General features: G+C 44.1%; 2 protein-coding genes across 14 annotated transcripts in view; both read left to right on the top strand.

Moving 5' to 3' along the window:
• ctnnd1 (catenin (cadherin-associated protein), delta 1) overlaps positions 1-9,393 on the top strand; it is a 30,497-nt gene extending 21,104 nt beyond the window's left edge. For 7 of the 10 annotated variants that reach the window (XM_048239582.1, XM_048239619.1, XM_048239612.1 and 4 more), the window contains 9 exons: positions 483-548; positions 1,595-1,722; positions 2,077-2,227; positions 2,915-3,110; positions 3,476-3,666; positions 3,781-3,834; positions 5,581-5,660; positions 6,160-6,214; positions 6,801-9,393. In XM_048239582.1, coding sequence (XP_048095539.1) covers positions 483-548; positions 1,595-1,722; positions 2,077-2,227; positions 2,915-3,110; positions 3,476-3,666; positions 3,781-3,834; positions 5,581-5,660; positions 6,160-6,214; positions 6,801-6,862 — 983 coding nt within the window. In that variant the 3' untranslated portion in view covers positions 6,863-9,393. Of the gene's footprint in view, positions 1-482; positions 549-1,594; positions 1,723-2,076; positions 2,228-2,914; positions 3,111-3,475; positions 3,667-3,780; positions 3,835-5,580; positions 5,661-6,159; positions 6,262-6,800 lie in introns of all 10 variants that reach the window. The other 3 variants (XM_048239624.1, XM_048239588.1, XM_048239601.1) reach the window with 2 other exon arrangements.
• A 178-nt stretch (positions 9,394-9,571) lies between these two features.
• Positions 9,572-18,908, top strand: timm10 (translocase of inner mitochondrial membrane 10 homolog (yeast)). Of its 4 annotated transcripts, none has more exons than XM_048264266.1 (7): positions 9,572-9,740; positions 10,720-10,835; positions 11,082-12,172; positions 13,767-14,184; positions 14,297-15,940; positions 16,493-16,879; positions 18,314-18,398. In XM_048264266.1, the coding sequence occupies exons 2-6, from the start codon at positions 10,733-10,735 to the stop codon at positions 16,816-16,818; spliced, it is 3,582 nt and encodes a 1,193-aa protein (XP_048120223.1). In that variant the 5' UTR covers positions 9,572-9,740; positions 10,720-10,732; the 3' UTR covers positions 16,819-16,879; positions 18,314-18,398. The 4 variants fall into 4 exon arrangements, with proteins under 4 accessions (XP_048120223.1, XP_048120215.1, XP_048120231.1 ...); XM_048264258.1 differs by having other exon boundaries at positions 14,294-15,940; XM_048264274.1 differs by lacking the exons at positions 9,572-9,740; positions 10,720-10,835; positions 11,082-12,172 and adding an exon at positions 13,439-13,470 and having other exon boundaries at positions 14,294-15,940.
• The last annotated feature ends 223 nt before the right edge of the window (positions 18,909-19,131 follow it).

The raw sequence follows: 19,131 nt of genomic DNA, 5'->3' as shown, positions 1-19,131 counted from the left end.
GGTAGTGTGTATACTGATAATCAAATCGTGACCTTAAAATTGAAAATTCGAGGATTTGGAGAACCGTGACACCCCTAGAATTTACCTTGGTTGATGAGCTTTGGAAGATGTCTACTGGCTTGACTGATGTAAACCTTTTGTTTTGAGCTGAAAGCCTGCACGCTAACGGTCAGTTTGGGCCTATAGGCACGGTGTTCATTACCTCAGTTATGCCAATCATATTCTGAAAGCAGCTAAAGATGAGAATGAAGACTCCCCACTCATATCCCCTTCTCCTGCACTTAGATCCATAATGTCTGCTTAATCAGTGCATAACATAGACTGTATATACAGTCTATGGTGCATATCATAAAGCAAACTGGGATTTGTGGTCGACAAACTCACTGCCCTTTTGCACATGTTATGTCATGTTATGGCACATGTTCACCTCGAATGTTCATCCAAAAACCCACTCTCCCCCCTTTCTCTCACCACCCGTCCAGGGAGGAAGGATGATGATGGATCTGCTGATGTGATTGAAATTCCGAAGAGGACCACACCTGCTACAGGTAAATGGTGAAGTGTCGCTCTCACAGGGCACCCTTTTTCTGTACGGACCAAAGTGAAATGTATTTTTCTCTTCAACACTTCCTCCTCCTCCTACGCTCACGTTAAGAGTTAACCAGGGTCCAGCCATTTAATGCAGTGTTTTCCAGCTGTTGGACTGTGACCCTGCTTCTTCTCCTGTGGAATGTTGCTTGGCCACAGTAGGATGTAGCATTTATAGGATGCTTTCATTCTAATCCTTTCATTCACTCTTACAAAACTGAAGCCTCCGAAAACCACTATCATCACATATACACTCGCAAAATGTCAGGGATATTCGGCTTTCGGGTGAAATTTCAGGATGAACCTAAAATCCACTATAACCTAAACCTAATTCTCTAAACTTTTGAATGCACAATTCCAACAGTTCAATGTTTTAGTACTTTCTGTACTGAAACATTAAATTTCACCCGAAAGCCAGATATCCCTTATTGTATTGCCTGATATAACTTTTTGTGAGTAGTGCATGTATCCACTGGCTGTGTAATCCAGACTCTTGGTTGTTGCTTAAGTGATTTGGAAGTATATTGTTGATTACTGGAAATCGCCCCATGTGGATATGTTTCAGTCGTTAGCCTACAATATTATATTGTATTAGACCTATTAATATGATCTTTCAGCAATTGTGACATTATTGAACCCTATTGATCTCAATGCCCCCTGGAGACTAAGACTGGTATCACACTGGAAATAACACATTGGCAATAAATTAATTTTCTGATGATAATTCTGTTTGTTAAAAAATAATTCTGTTTGTGAAGTGCTAATTTCTGTCCAGCAGAAAGAAACGTTACTGCTTTGATTGGTCAGAAAGAATTCCTGAAATGTCACTATGATGCATTAAACAAAGCATCGTGTTATGCTCTAGAGGGGTTGCAAATTGATGCTTTGCTCTCTCCTGCTAGCACTGTCGACCATTCCGGTGCTGACCCAAACAATAGCAGATGCTTTGCTGGTTAGTGTGATTCCGCATCCCAACACTCACCGATATGCCTGGTGGTGTGTGCAGGTTATGAGCTGCTGTACCAGCCGGAGGTGGTGCGCATCTACACATCACTCCTGAAGGAGAGCAAGAACCCATCGGTGCTGGAGGCCGCGGCCGGAGCTGTGCAGAACCTGTGTGCTGGACGCTGGAGCGTAAGTGTGGGCGGCTGTCTGGGTCAGCGTGCGCTTAAAGTGACCAGAGCTGGGAATAGTAACAGAGGAAATGACTCAAATGAGGAAGCTTTTAAAAATAAGATTTGTTTCCTATTTTAATCAGTTCATGTGATTTCTAGATGGTTCTCATGTCTGATTTCCTTCTGTCTTTTTCCCTCCCTCCCTCTCCCCTCCCTCCCCCTCCTCTCTCCTCTCCTCTCTCCTCTCCTCTCCTCTCCTCTCCTCTCCCTCCTCTCCTCTCCTCTCCTCTCCTCTCCTCTCCTCTCCTCTCCTCTCCTCTCCTCTCCTCTCCTCTCCTCTCCTCTCCTCTGACGCTCTCCCTCCCTCCCTCAGTATGGGCGGTACATCCGGGCGGTGATGCGACAGGAGAAGGGCCTGCCCATCATGACGGAACTGTTGGCTCATGGCAATGACCGCGTGGTGCGTGCCATGTCTGGGGCACTCCGCAACTTGGCCATTGACGCCCGCAACCGTGACCTGCTCGGTTAGTCTCACTGTGTGTGTGTGTGAGTGAGAGGGACTGTGTGACCTTAGCCTTTGGCACATTGACATAATAGGAATGCAGCTATCGAAAGAATTCAGAGACCACTGCAAATTTTTCTGATGTCATCCTACATTGCCATTTGAATGAGTTGACGGTCATATTCAAATTTGCAGTGGTCTTTCAATTTTGAATATGACCTTCAACTCATTTGAATGTCACTCAGCATCCGTGGGATGACAGCAGAAAAATGTGCAGTGGTCTCTTTTTTTTTTTTTTTTTTCCATAGCTGTATATTTCTATTATGTAAACGTGTGGACGAGCAGATTTGAGAAGCATTGCCATTTACTCATTTCATAGTGATTTCTAAATGAAGATGGAAAAAAAAAAAACATAATTTTCTGTTGGTAGTTAGTCATTTGCCTCGGAGCAGTTTACGATCAGAACACATTTTCAGTTCCTCTCCAGAGTGCTAATCCAAACTGTGAAATGCTCATGGTGGCTCTGCTGCCCTTACTATGCTGTGATTTCTGTATGGGCCCTGATCATGTATGTGGATGAAGGATTAGGGGTGTTGGGAGTGCAGTGTTGTGGCCCTGTTAGTCGGTCCTGTGCCAGTGTTTCTCACCCCCCCCTCCTCCTCCTCCTCCTCCTCCTCCTCCTCCTCCTCCTCCATGGGTGTGCCTGTAGGGAAGCATGCGGTGCCGCACCTGGTGGCCAACCTGCCGGGCGGGGGTCAGAGCCAGCCGGTGCGCGGGCTGAGCGAGGAGACTGTGGTGTCGGTGCTCAGCACGCTGGCCGAGGTGGTGGGCTCCAGCGTGGAGGCCGCCAAGACACTGCGCGCCTCGCAAGGCATCGAGAGGCTCGTGCTCATCAACAAGGACGGGTACGGATCTGTATGTGTGTGGACAGAACTCAGTTCAGCAGAGTGATTTGTATTTGTATAGTTGTCATTAAGACATAAGTTTGTGTGTCAGTCATCAAATAATTTTGGGGAAGTTGGGGATCTTTGGTGTCGAGAATTGGGGAGTATTAAGAGTAATAGGGGAGCATGTGTGTATGTGAGGGAAGAATAAGTGAGGTATTCTCAGCTTTGTGTGTGTGTGTTCGGCCATGACCCTGCTCTTTCTCTGAATTTTTCAAAGTATTTTGAGCTTTCCTCTGGGGAGCTGGTGAAGCAGGGCAGGCTTACTGCAGCAGAGGCCGTGTCTAACTCCCAGCCCTCTTCCTCCTCCTCCTCCTCTTCCTCAGGAACCGCTCTGAGCGGGAGGTGCGTGGTGCAGGCTTGGTGCTGCAGATCGTGTGGGGCTTCAAGGAGCTGCGGCGCACGCTGGAGAAGGACGGCTGGAAGAAGTCCGACTTCATGGTGAACCTCAACCCCCCGACCACCACGCGCAGCAATGGAGGCTACGAGGACAGCACGCTGCCCCTCATCGACAGGGGTGAGGACCGACCACGCAGTCTGATGTCTACCACTAGAGACACACACACACACACACACACACAGGAAAGAATTTAAGATTGTTTTTTCTTAAATTCTTTTGTCATCTTTCCAGGAGGCAAGCAAGACCGTGAGAGAGATATGATTCCACTGAATGACATGGGACCAGGTAACTGTCTTACCTCGCAGATAGATAGATAGAGATAGATAGATAGATAGATAGATAGATAGATAGATAGATAGATAGATACTTTATTGATCCCCAGGGGAAATTCAAGGATATGAATATATGTATTACACACACACACACACTAGTGTTGTCACAATACCAAAATTATGACTTCGAAACGATACCTGCCATAAATATCACGATGCTCGATACTGAAACGTTTCTACGGCGAAATCCTAAGATATCTGGAAAAGAAAGGACTCATACCTCCTCCAAGTGTATTGAGTCATTTGTGTTGAATTCGGTGCACTTTTGTAGTGTGCAGGTCAATTCTCGGTTCTAAACTTCCTACATAATTATTATTTTTATAGTCAGTAAAATAGTAGGCCTACTTTGTGTGATTAAGTCCTTTATTTTTTGTTATAGTTCATTTACATTGTGTTGTTTTGCCAATAAAGTAGTTTTAAATAGCCAAACTAGGCTAGATCAAGGTCAGTGTTGAAATTACTGCATGCAGAGGGACCTAATCTTTAGGCCATCTGATGTACAGTATAGGCTTCCCTAGGCCTTCCCATGTTCATGGGATTTCTTTGACAGTTGCAAAGGGAAAAATGTGAGGATAGTCTTCTTTGCTTCCAGTGTACAAGCACGACGTTCCAACCACTCAGGTCTTCGCCAGATAGGCCTACACCATTACCTGTTGCAATATATCTGTGTGCATTCCTACATTACGTCTATTTCTTTGATAACATGATTTGCTACCACATAACAATAACCCGCTATTATTATTAGGACTCAACACGCTTTGGTAGTATTATATGCTGTGGGCTTTAATTAGCGCATTTCGGGTAGCCTATCCTACATCTGGGCAATACTTATTGAACAAATTGCAGTCTACATGCCATGACGGATATTACCAGTAGTACTGACCGAACATGAAATAGATTGTTTACAAGTTATGGTAATGTTATTCTGGCGTGAACATTGCACTTTCATCACGTTAGCACCCTATGATTACAGCTCGTTATGTCTCGTCAAAATTCATTGATGAAGGAATGTTCGCTTTATCCCAGAGAACCATACTCGTTTCACTTAGGCTAGACTAAAACAGAAGAGAAGAACTTGGCACTAACCATGTAGTCGTGTTTTCTATAGCATATTCGTTAACCTGTCGTTCTTTGAACAAAAATGTTGGGATATGTCTGCGAGGTGTTTAGCCAAGTTCCATGCGTAGCCTACTGCTTTTAAATGACTTTGAAACATATTTCACAAACGGGCCTCTGTGTACCTGATGGCTTGCCTTCACTATTCGCGATGTATCCGAAATAGTTGCAGATTTCACTTCACCTTTTGTTTTATCCACAAGGCCGAGGACTGTCGGCAAAGAACTACTGTATGTTGACGCGTTGGCTGCACTCACTCACTCGAGCTGCCTGCTTGACACGCCCCACTTGCCTAGATGCGTGCAAGGAGCAGTGAGAGCAGCAGTTCACGAGACACAGAACGTTAATTTTAATAAAGTATTGATTCTAAAAACGCCGGAAATCGTATCGTTTTTTGGCGCGTGAAGGCATCGTGATGCCTTTTTAGTATTGATACACCGTGCAACACTAACACACACACACACACACACACACACACACACACACACACACAACACACACACACACACACACACACACACACACACACACACACACACACACACACACAGAACTAATGAAACTCTGTGCTCTGCTTCATCAGATGCGTACTCTACACTGGACCAGAGAGGCCGGAGGAACACTTTGGACAACGCCCTGGACACGGACAGAGACGCTGCACAGGTGCGTCCTCTCTAACACCTCTCCAACGTATACACGTACTTAACAGGCTCGACTGGACACTTCAATTCCCTGACAAAATCCATCCAACACATCGGTTGCACACATGCAGACACGTTATATTGGCATGCATCACTAACTCTTTGTGCTAATGTAACAGAACTGTGGGATTCCTAATTTACTGCTGTCTTACACAAACCCTACTGCACTGTAACTAACTAACCAAAATAACCACAACCTATTTTCTTTCCCTCTCTGTCTACTTTGCCATGCCTTTTCTCACTTTTTCTCATCACCTCGTTCATTCTCTTGGTCTCATTCCGTCACTCACACTCTCCTTGTTTGCTCTCCGTGATGATGCCCCATTGTTCTTTCACACTCCACATTTTTCATTTTTCACCCTCTCCTGCATGTCATACTCTCGCTTATCTGTCACTCCACATTTCTATCTCTCTCTCTCTCTCTCTCTCTCTCCTTTGCTCTCTTGCTCTCTCCCTCTCAGGGAGGGATGTATGGGGAGAGGCGTGGCTCTATGCCTCTGCTGGAATCTTACGACGGTTAGGCCACTCCCCCCTCCCCCCAAAAAAGTGCATGATCCAGCATGGTATGTGTGTCTCCCGACCTCTTTTCCCCACTGCACGGGCTCTTTCTTTGCGTGCGTGCGTGTGTGTGTGTGAGAGAGATGTCCCCATGTCTGTCCATGATCATGGTAATCTGATCTCCCTTCCCTACTCTGTGTGTGTGTGTGTGTGTCATGGTCCTGCAGTGTCGCTGTGTACTTCGTTTTGTATTTATGTTCACAGTGTGTGGCCAGTTGTGTTGAGGTCATGTGGCCTGACAAGTCACATGCTTTATAATTGTGTTATCCCCCTTTGGTTGCCCAGTCTGGTTGACTGTAGCTGACAGTGGAAGGCTGTGGCTACAGCTGTGCATTTGTCTGCATATGCACACTGAGAAAGGACAGGCACAACTTCCTCATGACCCGTTTGCCTAGTTGGTGCAGTGCTCCTTTGAGTTACGAGGTTTCGTCTTTTTTACCCTGCAGACTTGATGTAATCCCCGTGAACATTCTTTCTGTCTTTTTGCTTCTTTTCTTTTGGTTTTGTTTGTGCTAATCTCACTCTCCTTTCCCTCTCTCGACAGAAAAACTGATTGTCTGCATTACTCGAGGAGAGCGCCCTCTTCCTGCCTACTGTCCCTGCTGAGCCTTTGGGACTCTTAAGGGACAACAGCCAGTAGTGATTCAAGACAAGACACTCAATCTCTTTATGTCTCTCTCTGTTTCTCTCCATGTATTTCAAAACGCCAATCCCTATTCACATTGAAAGCTTGAGGACCACTGTCTAAGGACACAGACACTATAGAACTTTTGCTGTTTCTTTTTTGGGATTTTATTTAGTTTCTTCTCTCACCATCCACAGAATGCCATCTGAATAGCTAAGGACAGACCTACTAAAACACTAAGGAGGAGGAGATCCTCTTTCAGTCTCCTCTCTCCCTCTCCCCCTCTCCATCTCGCCTAACTGCTACTGAAATTTTTTCAGCAAGCCAACCATGAAAGCATAAGTCATGACCACTCTAAAGTCCCCTCCCTAGCTACCTCCCTTAGTGACGCCACACTCTGGACGAATGGTCACCTCCACACAGGCTTCTGTCACACTGCTGACTCTCACAACCTGAGCTCCTCTAAGACTGACTCCTCAATGAGCTGTGACTACCATCACCAAACTGATTAACTTACCACTACAGTGTGACACTCACACACTCACACTCACACACACTCACACTCACACACACACACACAATCACACACAATCACAAGGGACTTCTTCGTCATATTGTGAAACTAAAAGTTCCTTTTTGTCTTACTATCTTCCTTTCCTTTTCATTTTAATATGATTTATTTTTTCATTGGTGGTTGGGAGGCTCATTAGAAACGTGCAACAGTGTTTATCGATTAGTTGTATAGTAAACCGTGTATTGATTTTGCATCGCTAACTTAGTCCTGGTTTATCCGGCTGTCTGAGTCAAACAAATGACTGGCTTTGTGCCAAAGGCTGTCTACCATTTGCTGGCGCTGGGTTAAAAAATGTACATAGAACACTCGCAAAACTGAATACATGGTTCCGCACTACATTTAATATATATGAATATATATGTTGGGAGAGAAGCAGGGGCCAAGTTGTAATTTTAGTCTTTGCCCCCCAATTCAGTCCAGATGACCATTGCAACCCATTCCCAGTTCACAACTGGCTAGTTGAATGTGTTGGTAGCTGTTATCATGGAAACGCCTGTGGAGTTTTGCCCAACATTCCATAGTCTCTGAGGAGACCATGTCAGAAGGGCATCAATGGGAGAGGGGGGGGGGGGGGGCACTGGAAGAAAAGCGCCACTGCAAAGAATTAATGGAGATGTAGGCAGCTGCTGGCTGCTGTGATGATGCCGGAGTTAAGTCTCAGTTTTTCTTAAGCAGTTCTGTCTTATGCAAGGGCAAACAGCAGATTTGATTGTTGACCCGGTATGCTTTCTTTTCCAAAGTCTGAATATACATGAATGTGTAAATATGTGACAGCATCCAACAATCCGCTGTATTGTCTTTGAGTGCCTCACTCACGGATGGGTTTTTTTGTTTGTTTTTTTGTTGTTGTTTTTTTTTGTGTGTGTGTCTGTGTGTGTGTATGTGTGCGTGTGTGTGTAGACACAACACATTTTCTGTGTGTGTGTGTGAAAGGGTTTTCTGAAGGGCATGGCAGTGTTGCTTTACAACTGCTCCTTATGTGTGGTATTGCTTGCATACTGTGTCTTCGGTAGCCAAGTTTTGTTTGTTTTGGATTGGCTGGTGGTTTTTCAGATTCGGGTGTAACCCTGCTTGTTTCTTGAGTTCCTAGAAGTACAGTGCTTGTTCCTTAGACTGCATATTCCAAATGCACAGTAACAAAGTCTGATGTAGATAATTACTGAATGGATACTATAGCACTAGGAGGTGGGGAATATTTTACTGTTTTGTTTTTACCCTTTTTATTGGTTTCCATTTTATTTTATTTTTTTTATTTTTTTAAGAAAGTCATGTTGAGTCATTTGTTGTATTTAACACTAATCATTTGACCCACAAGTGCAAGCAAGCGGTGTCATGATGGCCGTTACTACGTATTACTGAAAGTGACGTGGAGACTATATTCCATTGGTTAAGTGACCGTGGCGACTATATTCCATTGGTTAAGTGACCGTGAGTGTCGAGGGAAGTGGTTCAAAGAATCTGTTGAATTCCTAATGGAGAATGCAACACTCGGTCTGATTGAGGCAAGGGCAACATTTTTGATTCTAGCTTGATATTTAGATTTAAAAAATAAAAAGCACATTTAACTATATATACAAGAGAATATTTGTTAAGTTTAATTATTTTCCTCTTGGTTTTATGTCCTTTTTCCTTTTTTATATTATGATTTTGGGGGTATTCTGTGGGTGCTGTGGGTGAATGCATATGCAATCAGTTTTATTTTTTAATTAAATACATTTATGGTTTATATCTTTTAATTAAAAACAAAACAAGAAAAAAAAGTCATGTCACCTTTCGTCAGTCCTTATTGCTCTGATTCTGCAACACTAATCAGAAAATGATTTCAGATGAGTAATCTCTGTTTGCCTTGGCTCTTAAAGTTGCACCTTTCTTTCATGGATGGAATATGTAACTAGCAATACTGTTTTTAATAATAAAAGAATGATTTTTTTCAACATCCTTGAGCTTTATTTAGTTTATTCTTTTAGATGTATACCTACTAATGTGAAGGGGTGCATTTGGTTGGGTTGATCAGCTGATTTCAGTGTTCAAATCTTTCAAGTGGTGAGAACTTAGAGGACGGCCACTGTCGTTTGACACAGGTGCCCTCTAGTGTCAACTGCAAGCAACTGAAGCATTTTGAAATGACTCATGGGTCGCAAACGTCAGCACGTGTAAAAACTCAAGCAATAACGTTATGTGAAGCAAAGTTTCTAAATGTGGAGCACATATAGGGGTCTATTTTCCTGCTGGCATTAGATAAGTGATAAAACCGCTAAAGAGAGCTTTTGACCAAAAGCTCAAAGGTAGGTAACTTGGTTAACTTTTGAGTAAGCAAATTCAAGATTCAAAGATGCTCATTCATCAAGCTAATAGCATAGCCAAGTGGATTCACGCCCTCCGTGCACAAATTATGTGAATTAAGTTAGCACGTGCAATGCTCGAGATCATTTATTCCTTTATTATTAATCAATGTTTTTTTTTTTACTGAAGTCCACTACATTTAAAAATGAGCTTGTTCGCAAACACGTGCATATTGATAAAACCAATTGTGGTGGATAGCGCAAGAATAAGATCATTAACGTTAGCTTATTGCTAAACAATGTTTGACTGCTCTCCCAATCCATTGGAGCACGCTCAATGAAACTTCAAGTAGTAAGCCTAACTTAATGTGAATGTTCCTTTAGTTCGTAGATTATTTAGGTGGCTGATTATAAATGCATTTTGGATTTTCTAGCTCATTATGCTAGCAAGACCGTGTTATTCATTTGTTAAATTACTTGTCACTAGTACACTTAAGCATGCTCCCATCACTGCAAGATACTCACAGGCTTAATCTGCTGTCTTTTTAGAATTCTAATGTTATCACAGCAGCCATCTAACCATATTGATGTGATGAATACATTTCCTTGTCACTTAAAATATGCATGCATTGATATTAGGTATATAAGCGCAGATAACGTTAGTCACATGCATTTAGCTTAGGCTAGTCGTAAGTGATGACTTGCAGCAGTGTATTTTCACGTGTAGTGCACCTGGAAGTAATCACATTATTAGAGAACAAAAGCTGATACTGTATTTGATCTGAGGGAGGCAGTGTTGGTTCATCAAACCAGGCATGAGAAAAGCACACATCCATAGTTGGTTTTGTTACAATGGCAAGAGTGCAGATGACATCTCTGGTCCAGATTTGTGTAACCGTGCTAAATCACAGTCAACTGCTTCATAGGTAGGTTAGGCACCAAATTGACTGTTTGCCATTTTATCATTCTCTGTGTTCCTCAGACGAGCTGGGAACATGTGGCGCTACAGGCAACCTGGGGTGGCTTTCCAGCTGCTTGGAGAGCTGCAGAGGCAGCAGCATTGCAACATCCTGTGTGATGCACTACTGCAGACAGAGGGTGAGGGGAGATGGAGCATGAATGAGATGAAAAAGCTGGTCTGGTGAGACCACGCAGTTGACCCCAAATGCTCTGCTAGAAACAGAAGTAACAAATCAGAATTTACAGTAATTGTAAAACATATGATTACAAATCAATTGTAAGTGATTAGCACACAAAAAAGGCAGAAATAAGCAACATGATCTCACCACCTTATGCAAATCCTCCCTCATAGAATACATTCTTCTCTTTCCCCCTCCTCTGCAGGCATGTCTGTGCCTGTCCATAGCTGCATCTTGGCTGCTTTTAGTCCATTCCTCTATAGGGAACTCTCGACCTCTCCATCCTACCCCGTGGGCCAGAGAAGGTTGATCAGGGTGCCAGCCATTGGTGCCCAGGCACTGTTGAAGCTGATAAGTTACCTGTACTCTGGAGAGATGAGAGGTCTGGGCCCGAGGGAGCACGAGGAGGTTAAAGCTGCGTTCATCAGGTTGGGCATGAGCCACCTGATCCACACATTTGAAGAGGACAGCAGGCAGTGGAGAGGCATTGACCGAGGGCTGCAGCTGGAGATGGAGGAGAGCGTGCAGGTGGGCGCTGAGCAGAGGAGCGCCACCAGGCAAACTCCAGAAGGGAAGGGCGTGGATAAATCAACCCAGACTGAGGCAGAGTCCACTGTGCATGCTGCCACGCAGACCTCGAGGCGAGAAGCGCACGCATTTTCGGATCAGTGGCTTTCTCCATCATCTGATGGACATGGGAGCGCGGCCTCATCCGCGATCCAGTTCGCCGAGGTTTCCCCCACCGCCCGCGCATCTACTTTTGTTATTTTGACACCTGTCAGCGATCCCCCACTGAGCAGCGACAACATAGGGTCTTGCCAAGTCTCACTGATACCCTCCCCCTCTGTCCACTGTGATCATCTACCACCATACTCCCTGATCGCCAATCCATCAAACACCTTCAACCCCTCTTTTGAACGTTTGTCCGACGACTTTTCCTCAGCCACAGCCCAGCCCAATGACAGCATGGTGTCCACATCGCAAGTAGGGAAGGAGAGGGCCGACACCCGTGTGGAGGCAGGCACAGTGGTTGAGCCTGGGCCCGAGGAACAAGTAAGCAAGGACGGCACAGATGAAGCGTCCACGTCAAAGGTGCGCAGGAGTGAGAGGCTGATGACCATGAAGGAGAAACCCGGCCAGGACGTGGCATGCACATCCGAGGAGCCAGTGAAGGTGCTCAAGATCAAATTTAAAAGGAAGTGTAAGAATGACCTTTGGGAGATAGAGAGCATGAAGGAGGACCCAGCCATGAAAGTCAAGCTGTCTATGAGTCCTGCTACCACTCAAGCTCAGAAGGTGAGAGGCTGAATAATATGGTAACCCATTTTGTAGTTAAATGAATTATATTTCACATTATCATGTATTTTATTTTATAATAGGCTCCTTAGAATTCTGCAGAAAGTTCCCAACATTTTTTATATTAATAGCTGGAGAAAGAAGCCTTCTTATGTATGTTTTTAGGCATCAACAAGGCACGAAGACTGTGGTGATGTTTTTTTGTTGCTATGGTTCTTTGGTTGTGCATTAATGCTACTGGTAACACATGTTATACCGCAAAGGAAGGCTTTTACAGATCCCAGGTAGATAGGTTGATAGATTTATTATTTGTCCTTTCGGAAAATTGTTCTGCGCCATACAGTACATTTGATACATTTATACAAAAGACATTTAAGACAGTTAGACAAGACAGAATACAAGACAGAATATACAACAGAATTTACTTCACCCCAACCGCCCCCACCCTACCACACCCCCACACATACACATCAGGACAGAAGACACAGACCCCACTACACATAAATAGGATGATAAAGTGCAGTTTTGCATACTATGACAATCCAGCTGGAAAGAAAGTGCATGGTGTTATTTAAAGTGCTGTCCTGCAGGTAACTTCTTGTTCATCAATGTAATACTAGTTGGAATGAATGACCTACTGGCTCGATTTGTTTGGAAAGAAGGTAGCCTGAACCTCCTCCCTGATGGCAACACCTCATATGCCTGGTGTAGGGGATGTGACAGATGTGACACTTTCACAGGTCGTAGCCATACTGTCTAGTCTTTGCTCCGCAACCTTGCTGGCCATGTTAATTATCTTGCTCAGTTTGTTTTTGTTGGTCACTGACAAAGAGAAATACCAGGCAACACAACAAAAAAGTAGCATGCTCTCCACAAATGAGTGATAGAAAAGTAATATCTCTATCCACTCTAATTGTCTTAATTGTCTTAGTTCTGCAGCCCCTTTTTATAGATGGTGTCGGTATTACTGTTCCATTGCAACTTATTATCTATTATTGTGCCTAAGTACTTGTACTCGGCTAATCCTCTCCATTTATAACCATACACTGGCGGGGCTGGCTCCCAGTTCTGTAGTCTATTATTATTTCCTTTATTTCCAACATGTGGCATGCTTGTGATTGCCACCACACCAGCCAATTGTGCATTGCTGTTGTATCCAGTGTCATATTGTGTTAAGTAGGCTTTTTTGTTGATTTGCCACTGCAGGAAGTCCTCTACCTATCGCACAATGAATTTAGCACCTGTGTATATATGAAACCGCATACCCATGAACTGATGGGACTGACGTTTAAGTTTATGTGAGTTCAGTCGTGTTATAAGTGTTATAATTCCATTAACAGTGTTTTTTCTCAAAATAACATCTCTTGTAGAGGCTTTCAGATACTTACTGGTAAAATATCTGACTCCCACCTCCCCTATGTGTCAAACCTATTCCAGATTATGGCCCAACTCAGTATTCCAGTTTAGGCACACTCCTAATGGAGTAACGCTAGACAATCATGGTACATTCAGGTGCTCGGAGGCGATATTTCAAAAATCCCTAACTGAAGCTGAATTAATAATAATTTCAGTTTACACATTCTTGCCCCTACAGGACCTCACTGCTAGTGAAGAGAGGCAGAATGGCTCATCAGTTCTCACGCCACCACATGATCCACGGCTTTCTTCCCCTTCCAAGATGGTCATAACCTCTGTCCACATCCTAACTCCGGCCGCAAGTCGCAGGAGTAGCCCATCGGTCCATAACAAGGCTGCCCTGTCCCCGACCCACTCCCAGCCAGAGGAATGCGATGAGCAAATGGATAAGCTTCTGGATGACATCATGATGGATCTCAACTTCCTCCTGCCCATCACCACAGAGAGAGGCGACAGCAGGCCCCAGCAGAGACCACTGCCATATCTCCCTGGTGACACATCAGGGTTGGATCCAACCCCTTGGCTGGGAGAAGTATCCATGGAAGTATCCATGGTGAATGGTGATCTGGATAGATCAGCTGGACAAACGGACAAAGGTATGATTGAACTTGTTAGCTGTTGTAGATTGTTGTTTCGTGGATGTGTGATCCCAGTGTTGTAAATGACACATACTAATCCATCTTTTCCCCCCATCTTTGTCTGTAGCAGTAGGCTCTGACCTAACACTGGTGTCCCAGTTTGACACTTCATTAGCTGAAAGTGTGGAGTCTGTTCAATCATCCCATCATCCAGGATCAAAGTCCACACCATGCCATGTAGAACCTAGGAACAGCAGCTCATGTAGTTTCACACACGTCAAATCAGCAAGAGCCTGTGCAAACACCGCAAGTCTTGGCTTCCCTGAGTCAGATGGGAATGCTGGCTTCTCCAATGCAGAACTTAGTCTTGCCCACCACGGTTGGTCCTCTTGGAGAAAGCTACCCTCCCCAAACCCCATCAGCAAAGAGCCAAAGGGAAGAGCCTCTTACAGCTGCACACCAGATTTGGATGAGATGCGACTCCGCAGCTGTCTCTCTCCACTCCAGTCTGAAGACGAAAGCACTGTTAAATCCCAACGACTCAACAACCAACCCCCAGGCCAGTCAGCAACATCAGGTCAAAGACTAAGCCAGGAGCCTGTTAATATTCCTCCATGGCTCTCTCTAAAACCAGTAGACCTGCGATTCCCACTGAACTCTATTCTTCTCAAGTCACCTTCGCAAACAGATGAAGGTCAGCATCCTGCAGTCAAGAGGACTAGGAGGCAAACAACACTGCTTGCTCAAAACAATGTTTTTTCAACTCCAGACTCTGAAACTTGCAGTGGGTCTAGCATTTCTGGACAGAAAGCATCCAGAATAGATGATGGATCGTGTGTGAGGTCTATAGTTACAAGAAAACAGAGTTTGGAGAGACAAAGGTCCATAGAAGAGCCAAAGAATAGCACTGTGAAGGAACAATCCTTGAGAAAAGGTCTAAGGAGATTGGTGGCGAAGCGAATATGTCCAGTCGAGGAAAATGACCACAAGACATCTGCTGGGGTGTCCCCTGGACTCGGATTACAGAACACTGATTCCAATGCAAGGCACAGCAGCACCTTGGCAGAAAGGAGTAAGGGGAGATCAGTCCCAGCATTCGCTAATCGAAAGGAAGACCTGTCAGAGGTTGCCAGATCAAAGCAAGGTGGAGGCCACGCCAAATCGGTGACTGATTCAAAGTCCCTGTCCAGTCCCGAAATTCCGAAGCGTAAACGAGGTAGGCCACCCAAGAACCAGGTTCACCCTGGAGTCCTGAGCTCAACCGTGAGGTCACTGACAGCCGTGAGGAAGGCACGTTCTGTCAACAGCCCACGCAGACCAGCCCTAGAGACACCTACCAGCAGACAGCGGTATCGGACCTCATCAAAAAACAGACAAGCCCAAGAAGACAACATAGACAGCTTAGCCGAAGGGAAGTCGCAAGATGAGACCCCTAACCAGAAGTCTGAGCATCAGAGCCCCACACTGAGCCCAGGAGCTGTGATGAAGAACCAAAGTGCAGAAGCTAACAATGTCCAAAGGGACACGTTAGCAAGCAGCTCGGAGCTGAAACCAACCTCAGTGGCCGAGATGAAATCCAACGGCAGTACTCCCACGCCCTCACAGACCTTGAAAAGGTTCCGAGAGCTGTTAGAAAGGAAGGGGTATTTGGTGAAAAGGAAAAGAGAAGCAGAAGCCGTGGGGAAGAAGGAGGGGGATGTCCAGAATCGCCAGTGTCTGGAAGAAAAGGAAACGAGCGCGTCTGCAGAGACTGATGAGACCACAGCAAGTAAAGGTATTTCAGAATTATGTGTGGTAGTCATTACTCTTCACCATATATTTCTTGTGTCCACACGTATTCGGTCTCAACTGATATACTTTTCTTCAACCATAATAGTGCTACAATTAACCACTATTTTCACTATTGGCTATTTTTTTTAAGTTTCTCAATTGATTTGAACATTTTGAAAATCTTTGATCTGTGTTTCCCAAAGTGCTAGATTGTCCTTGAATGTCTGTTTTAAAATCCACACTCTAAATAGAGTTTACAGAGGAAGAAGGAAATATTAAAATGTTAAAGTAACCATGAGTTTACAGAGTAACATGAGTTACAGAGTAACCATGAGTTTACAGAGTAACAAGGATTTATTACAATTTTAAAGTAACCATGAAAATATTTGAAATTGAAATCAGAAAATATTGATTTTTGTTTATTCTTTCAAAATAAATTTACTTCTAAAAAGGCACTGGGGCAGGCTGGTTTATATTTCTGGTGCATTTTTCACAGTTATGTGATTGAGCCTCTGTTGGTCTGAGCTCACTTTGTCCCTGTCTCTTATCTATCTAGCTCCAATGCAATGCCACCTCAACAGACACTTCATATACCCTGCAAACAAAGGTGACACCAACAGCCAGCAAGCGCCACCTCAGCGCATTTCTGCAAAGCCTGGGGCAAAGGCGTCACGAGCTCGCAAGTGGACAGAGGGCTCAACAGGAAGTTGTGATGAAGAGGAAGAGGACCAGGAGGACCAAGACCTTGAAGAGGATGTGGACGTTATGAGTGGTTCTCCAGTGACTCTGCCTGTGTTTGAATCTGGACTGGTTGGTAGAGAACCATCTGATGTTGAGGAGATTGATGAAGATGTTGACATCATTACTGTGGATATTGACTAAACTCCCCTCAGTCACTGCTAAACATCTGCCGTCCTCCAACCTGGATTTAACAGTAGATCAGGTACGTCTGAACTTCTTTCGTTCCCTTTCCCCCTTTCTTTCTTTTCTTATGCATTTACTGCTTACACATGTTATATTTAAAATACTTTTCTGGGGTTTATTAATATGGCATAATTTGGGCAAACTTGGGCAAACTAGGTAATTTAGGTAGTTCTTATGAAAAAGAAAATATGCTGTGTTGAGTAATACGTATATTTTCCCAATTTGTGTATTGTATGGTATACAAACATATCAATACTTTCCACCTACCATCGAGCCAGATCGGAGGTTGCGTCACGATTCCATGCGGAAGTGCTTCCAGAGTGTTGAATGGGGGAGGTACACATGTGTTTTCTGCGTGGTAGGTTGTGAAGGTTACGTTAGCCTGTCGGGAGTCTTTCAGAGACCAGTTGTTGTTTGGACATTGCATTTTGTCGTGTGGAAATCAGTCCTTTATATGCAGAGATGGACCCAATGAAAGCACAGCAGTTGGCGGCGGAGCTTGAAGTGGAAATGATGGCAGATATGTACAACCGGTCAGTATTAGCAGTGTGCAGGCTAGCACTAGTCAAAAGTAAATTAATTGAACGTACGGGTAAGCGCAATATGATATGCATTCAACGTTTGGAATGGAATTCGTCAATGGAGCTGTGTATAGAAAACGTATGCAGTCACGTATTACAAAATACGTATTTATAATTAGCAGTATCTAAGTTATTAGATAGGACACAGCTTGGTTTCATGATATCCTAGCTAACGTTAGCTATTTGCTTTCAATGAACGACTGTCGTAAACTTGGCTATTTGCAGTCACGTGGCAACAAAATGACAAGGGTGTAGTGCAAATTAAGCATTTGTGTGAAGTCTACACCATACACTTTCAAAATGTGTGCCCACAGTGCAGAAGTAACTATGTTGGTGTTTCGCCTTAATGGTCAGATAGGTCCTATGTTTAAATGCGTGAATTAACGACAGTCCTAGGCTGCTCCCTTAATGTTTTCTTTATAACCTGATGAGTACATAAATCCACTTATTAGCAGCAGTTCTAGCAGGACACGTCTGAGTTAAGTATTCTGGAGTATTTCTTTGTAAAAGTGATCGGAGAGGCTGAGAAAGGGGGTCCAGCAGCAGAACTTGAGCACTACTAGCAGAGAGGGTTAAAGCAGAGGATTTTTGCTACTATTTTGAATTCAGTTTAGGTCTTTTAATAATAGACTTGAGACATCCTGCATTGCTAATTTTAGTTGTTAAGCTGTGATAACACATAGGAAAACGTCATTGACAGTTAATTTGATTCTTGTATGACATTGCATCTGGACACACACTGATGCTTGACAGTACTACATATTATCCTCTTAGCAACTTCATCCCAGTGGCAGGTCGGTTGCATTGATGTCCAGTCTCTCAATGCATATTGTAATTTTACGAACAACGTCTGCTTTTGTACTCTGTTGCAGAATGACCAACGCATGTCACAGGAAGTGCGTGCCCCCCCACTACAAAGAGGCGGAGCTGTCCAAGGGTGAGGCTGTATGCCTTGACCGCTGTGTTGCTAAGTACCTGGACCTGCATGAGCGGCTAGGACGCAAGCTGACCGAGCTCTCGGTGCAAGATGAGGAGATGATGAGGAAGGCTGCTGTTAGCACTGGATAAACATCAACTGAGCGCATGTGTGGATTTGGGGGTACAGCTCAAGTGGCACTGATCTTAAAGAGTTCCAGTAGTTAAAGTAGAGGGTCAAGATGGTTTGGCGGGGTTTGAGTGTGTTGTAAGTTTTGTTCTGTGACTAGGTTTTTTTTGTTGTTGTTTGTTATGTTTTTGTTAAGGTTATGAACAAACACAGTTTAGAAAAGAGGGATGAAAACGATGGGGGATTTTCTTTCTTGCCACATCAGATAATATATTTTGAATCCTAGATGAATGGGGACCAGGTCCACTTTGGATGTGTGCAGTGGACAATGGTCAATCTTTTTGTGTTGGTTTGTTTACGTGTCTGTTTTTATTATGTTAATTATTAAATGCTAATAAATAAATAATAATACTAACAAATAACTCTGTACAAATGTGTGAAGTTGTGATTGTACAGTAACCATAGACCCCTTCAATATTTGTAATCATCCAGAGCCTAGGTTGGGTGCCCACACAGCATGGGGTAAGAGAAATGGCGCAGCTAATAGACCGACATGTTGAGCTGTCAGGGTATGCACTCTCATTGTGACCTAAGGGCCGCAAACTGTTAACCTGACACTCGCCAGATGAATTTCGAGCTAGGCGG

Source organism: Alosa alosa, chromosome 1 (assembly GCF_017589495.1).
Source record: "Alosa alosa isolate M-15738 ecotype Scorff River chromosome 1, AALO_Geno_1.1, whole genome shotgun sequence".
In the NCBI taxonomy this organism is placed as follows: Eukaryota; Metazoa; Chordata; class Actinopteri; order Clupeiformes; family Clupeidae; genus Alosa; species Alosa alosa.
This window is presented reverse-complemented; position numbering and strand designations above follow the sequence as displayed.

Excerpts from the sequence above, each read along its gene's own strand:
- timm10 (XM_048264258.1), top strand. The coding sequence starts at position 10,733 with ATGTGGCGCTACAGGCAACCTGGGGTGGCTTTCCAGCTGCTTGGAGAG. Across the intron at positions 12,173-13,766 it reads CTACCACTCAAGCTCAGAAG|GACCTCACTGCTAGTGAAGA; the intron begins GTGAGAGGCTGA and ends TTGCCCCTACAG. Across the intron at positions 15,941-16,492 it reads TGAGACCACAGCAAGTAAAG|CTCCAATGCAATGCCACCTC; the intron begins GTATTTCAGAAT and ends TTATCTATCTAG.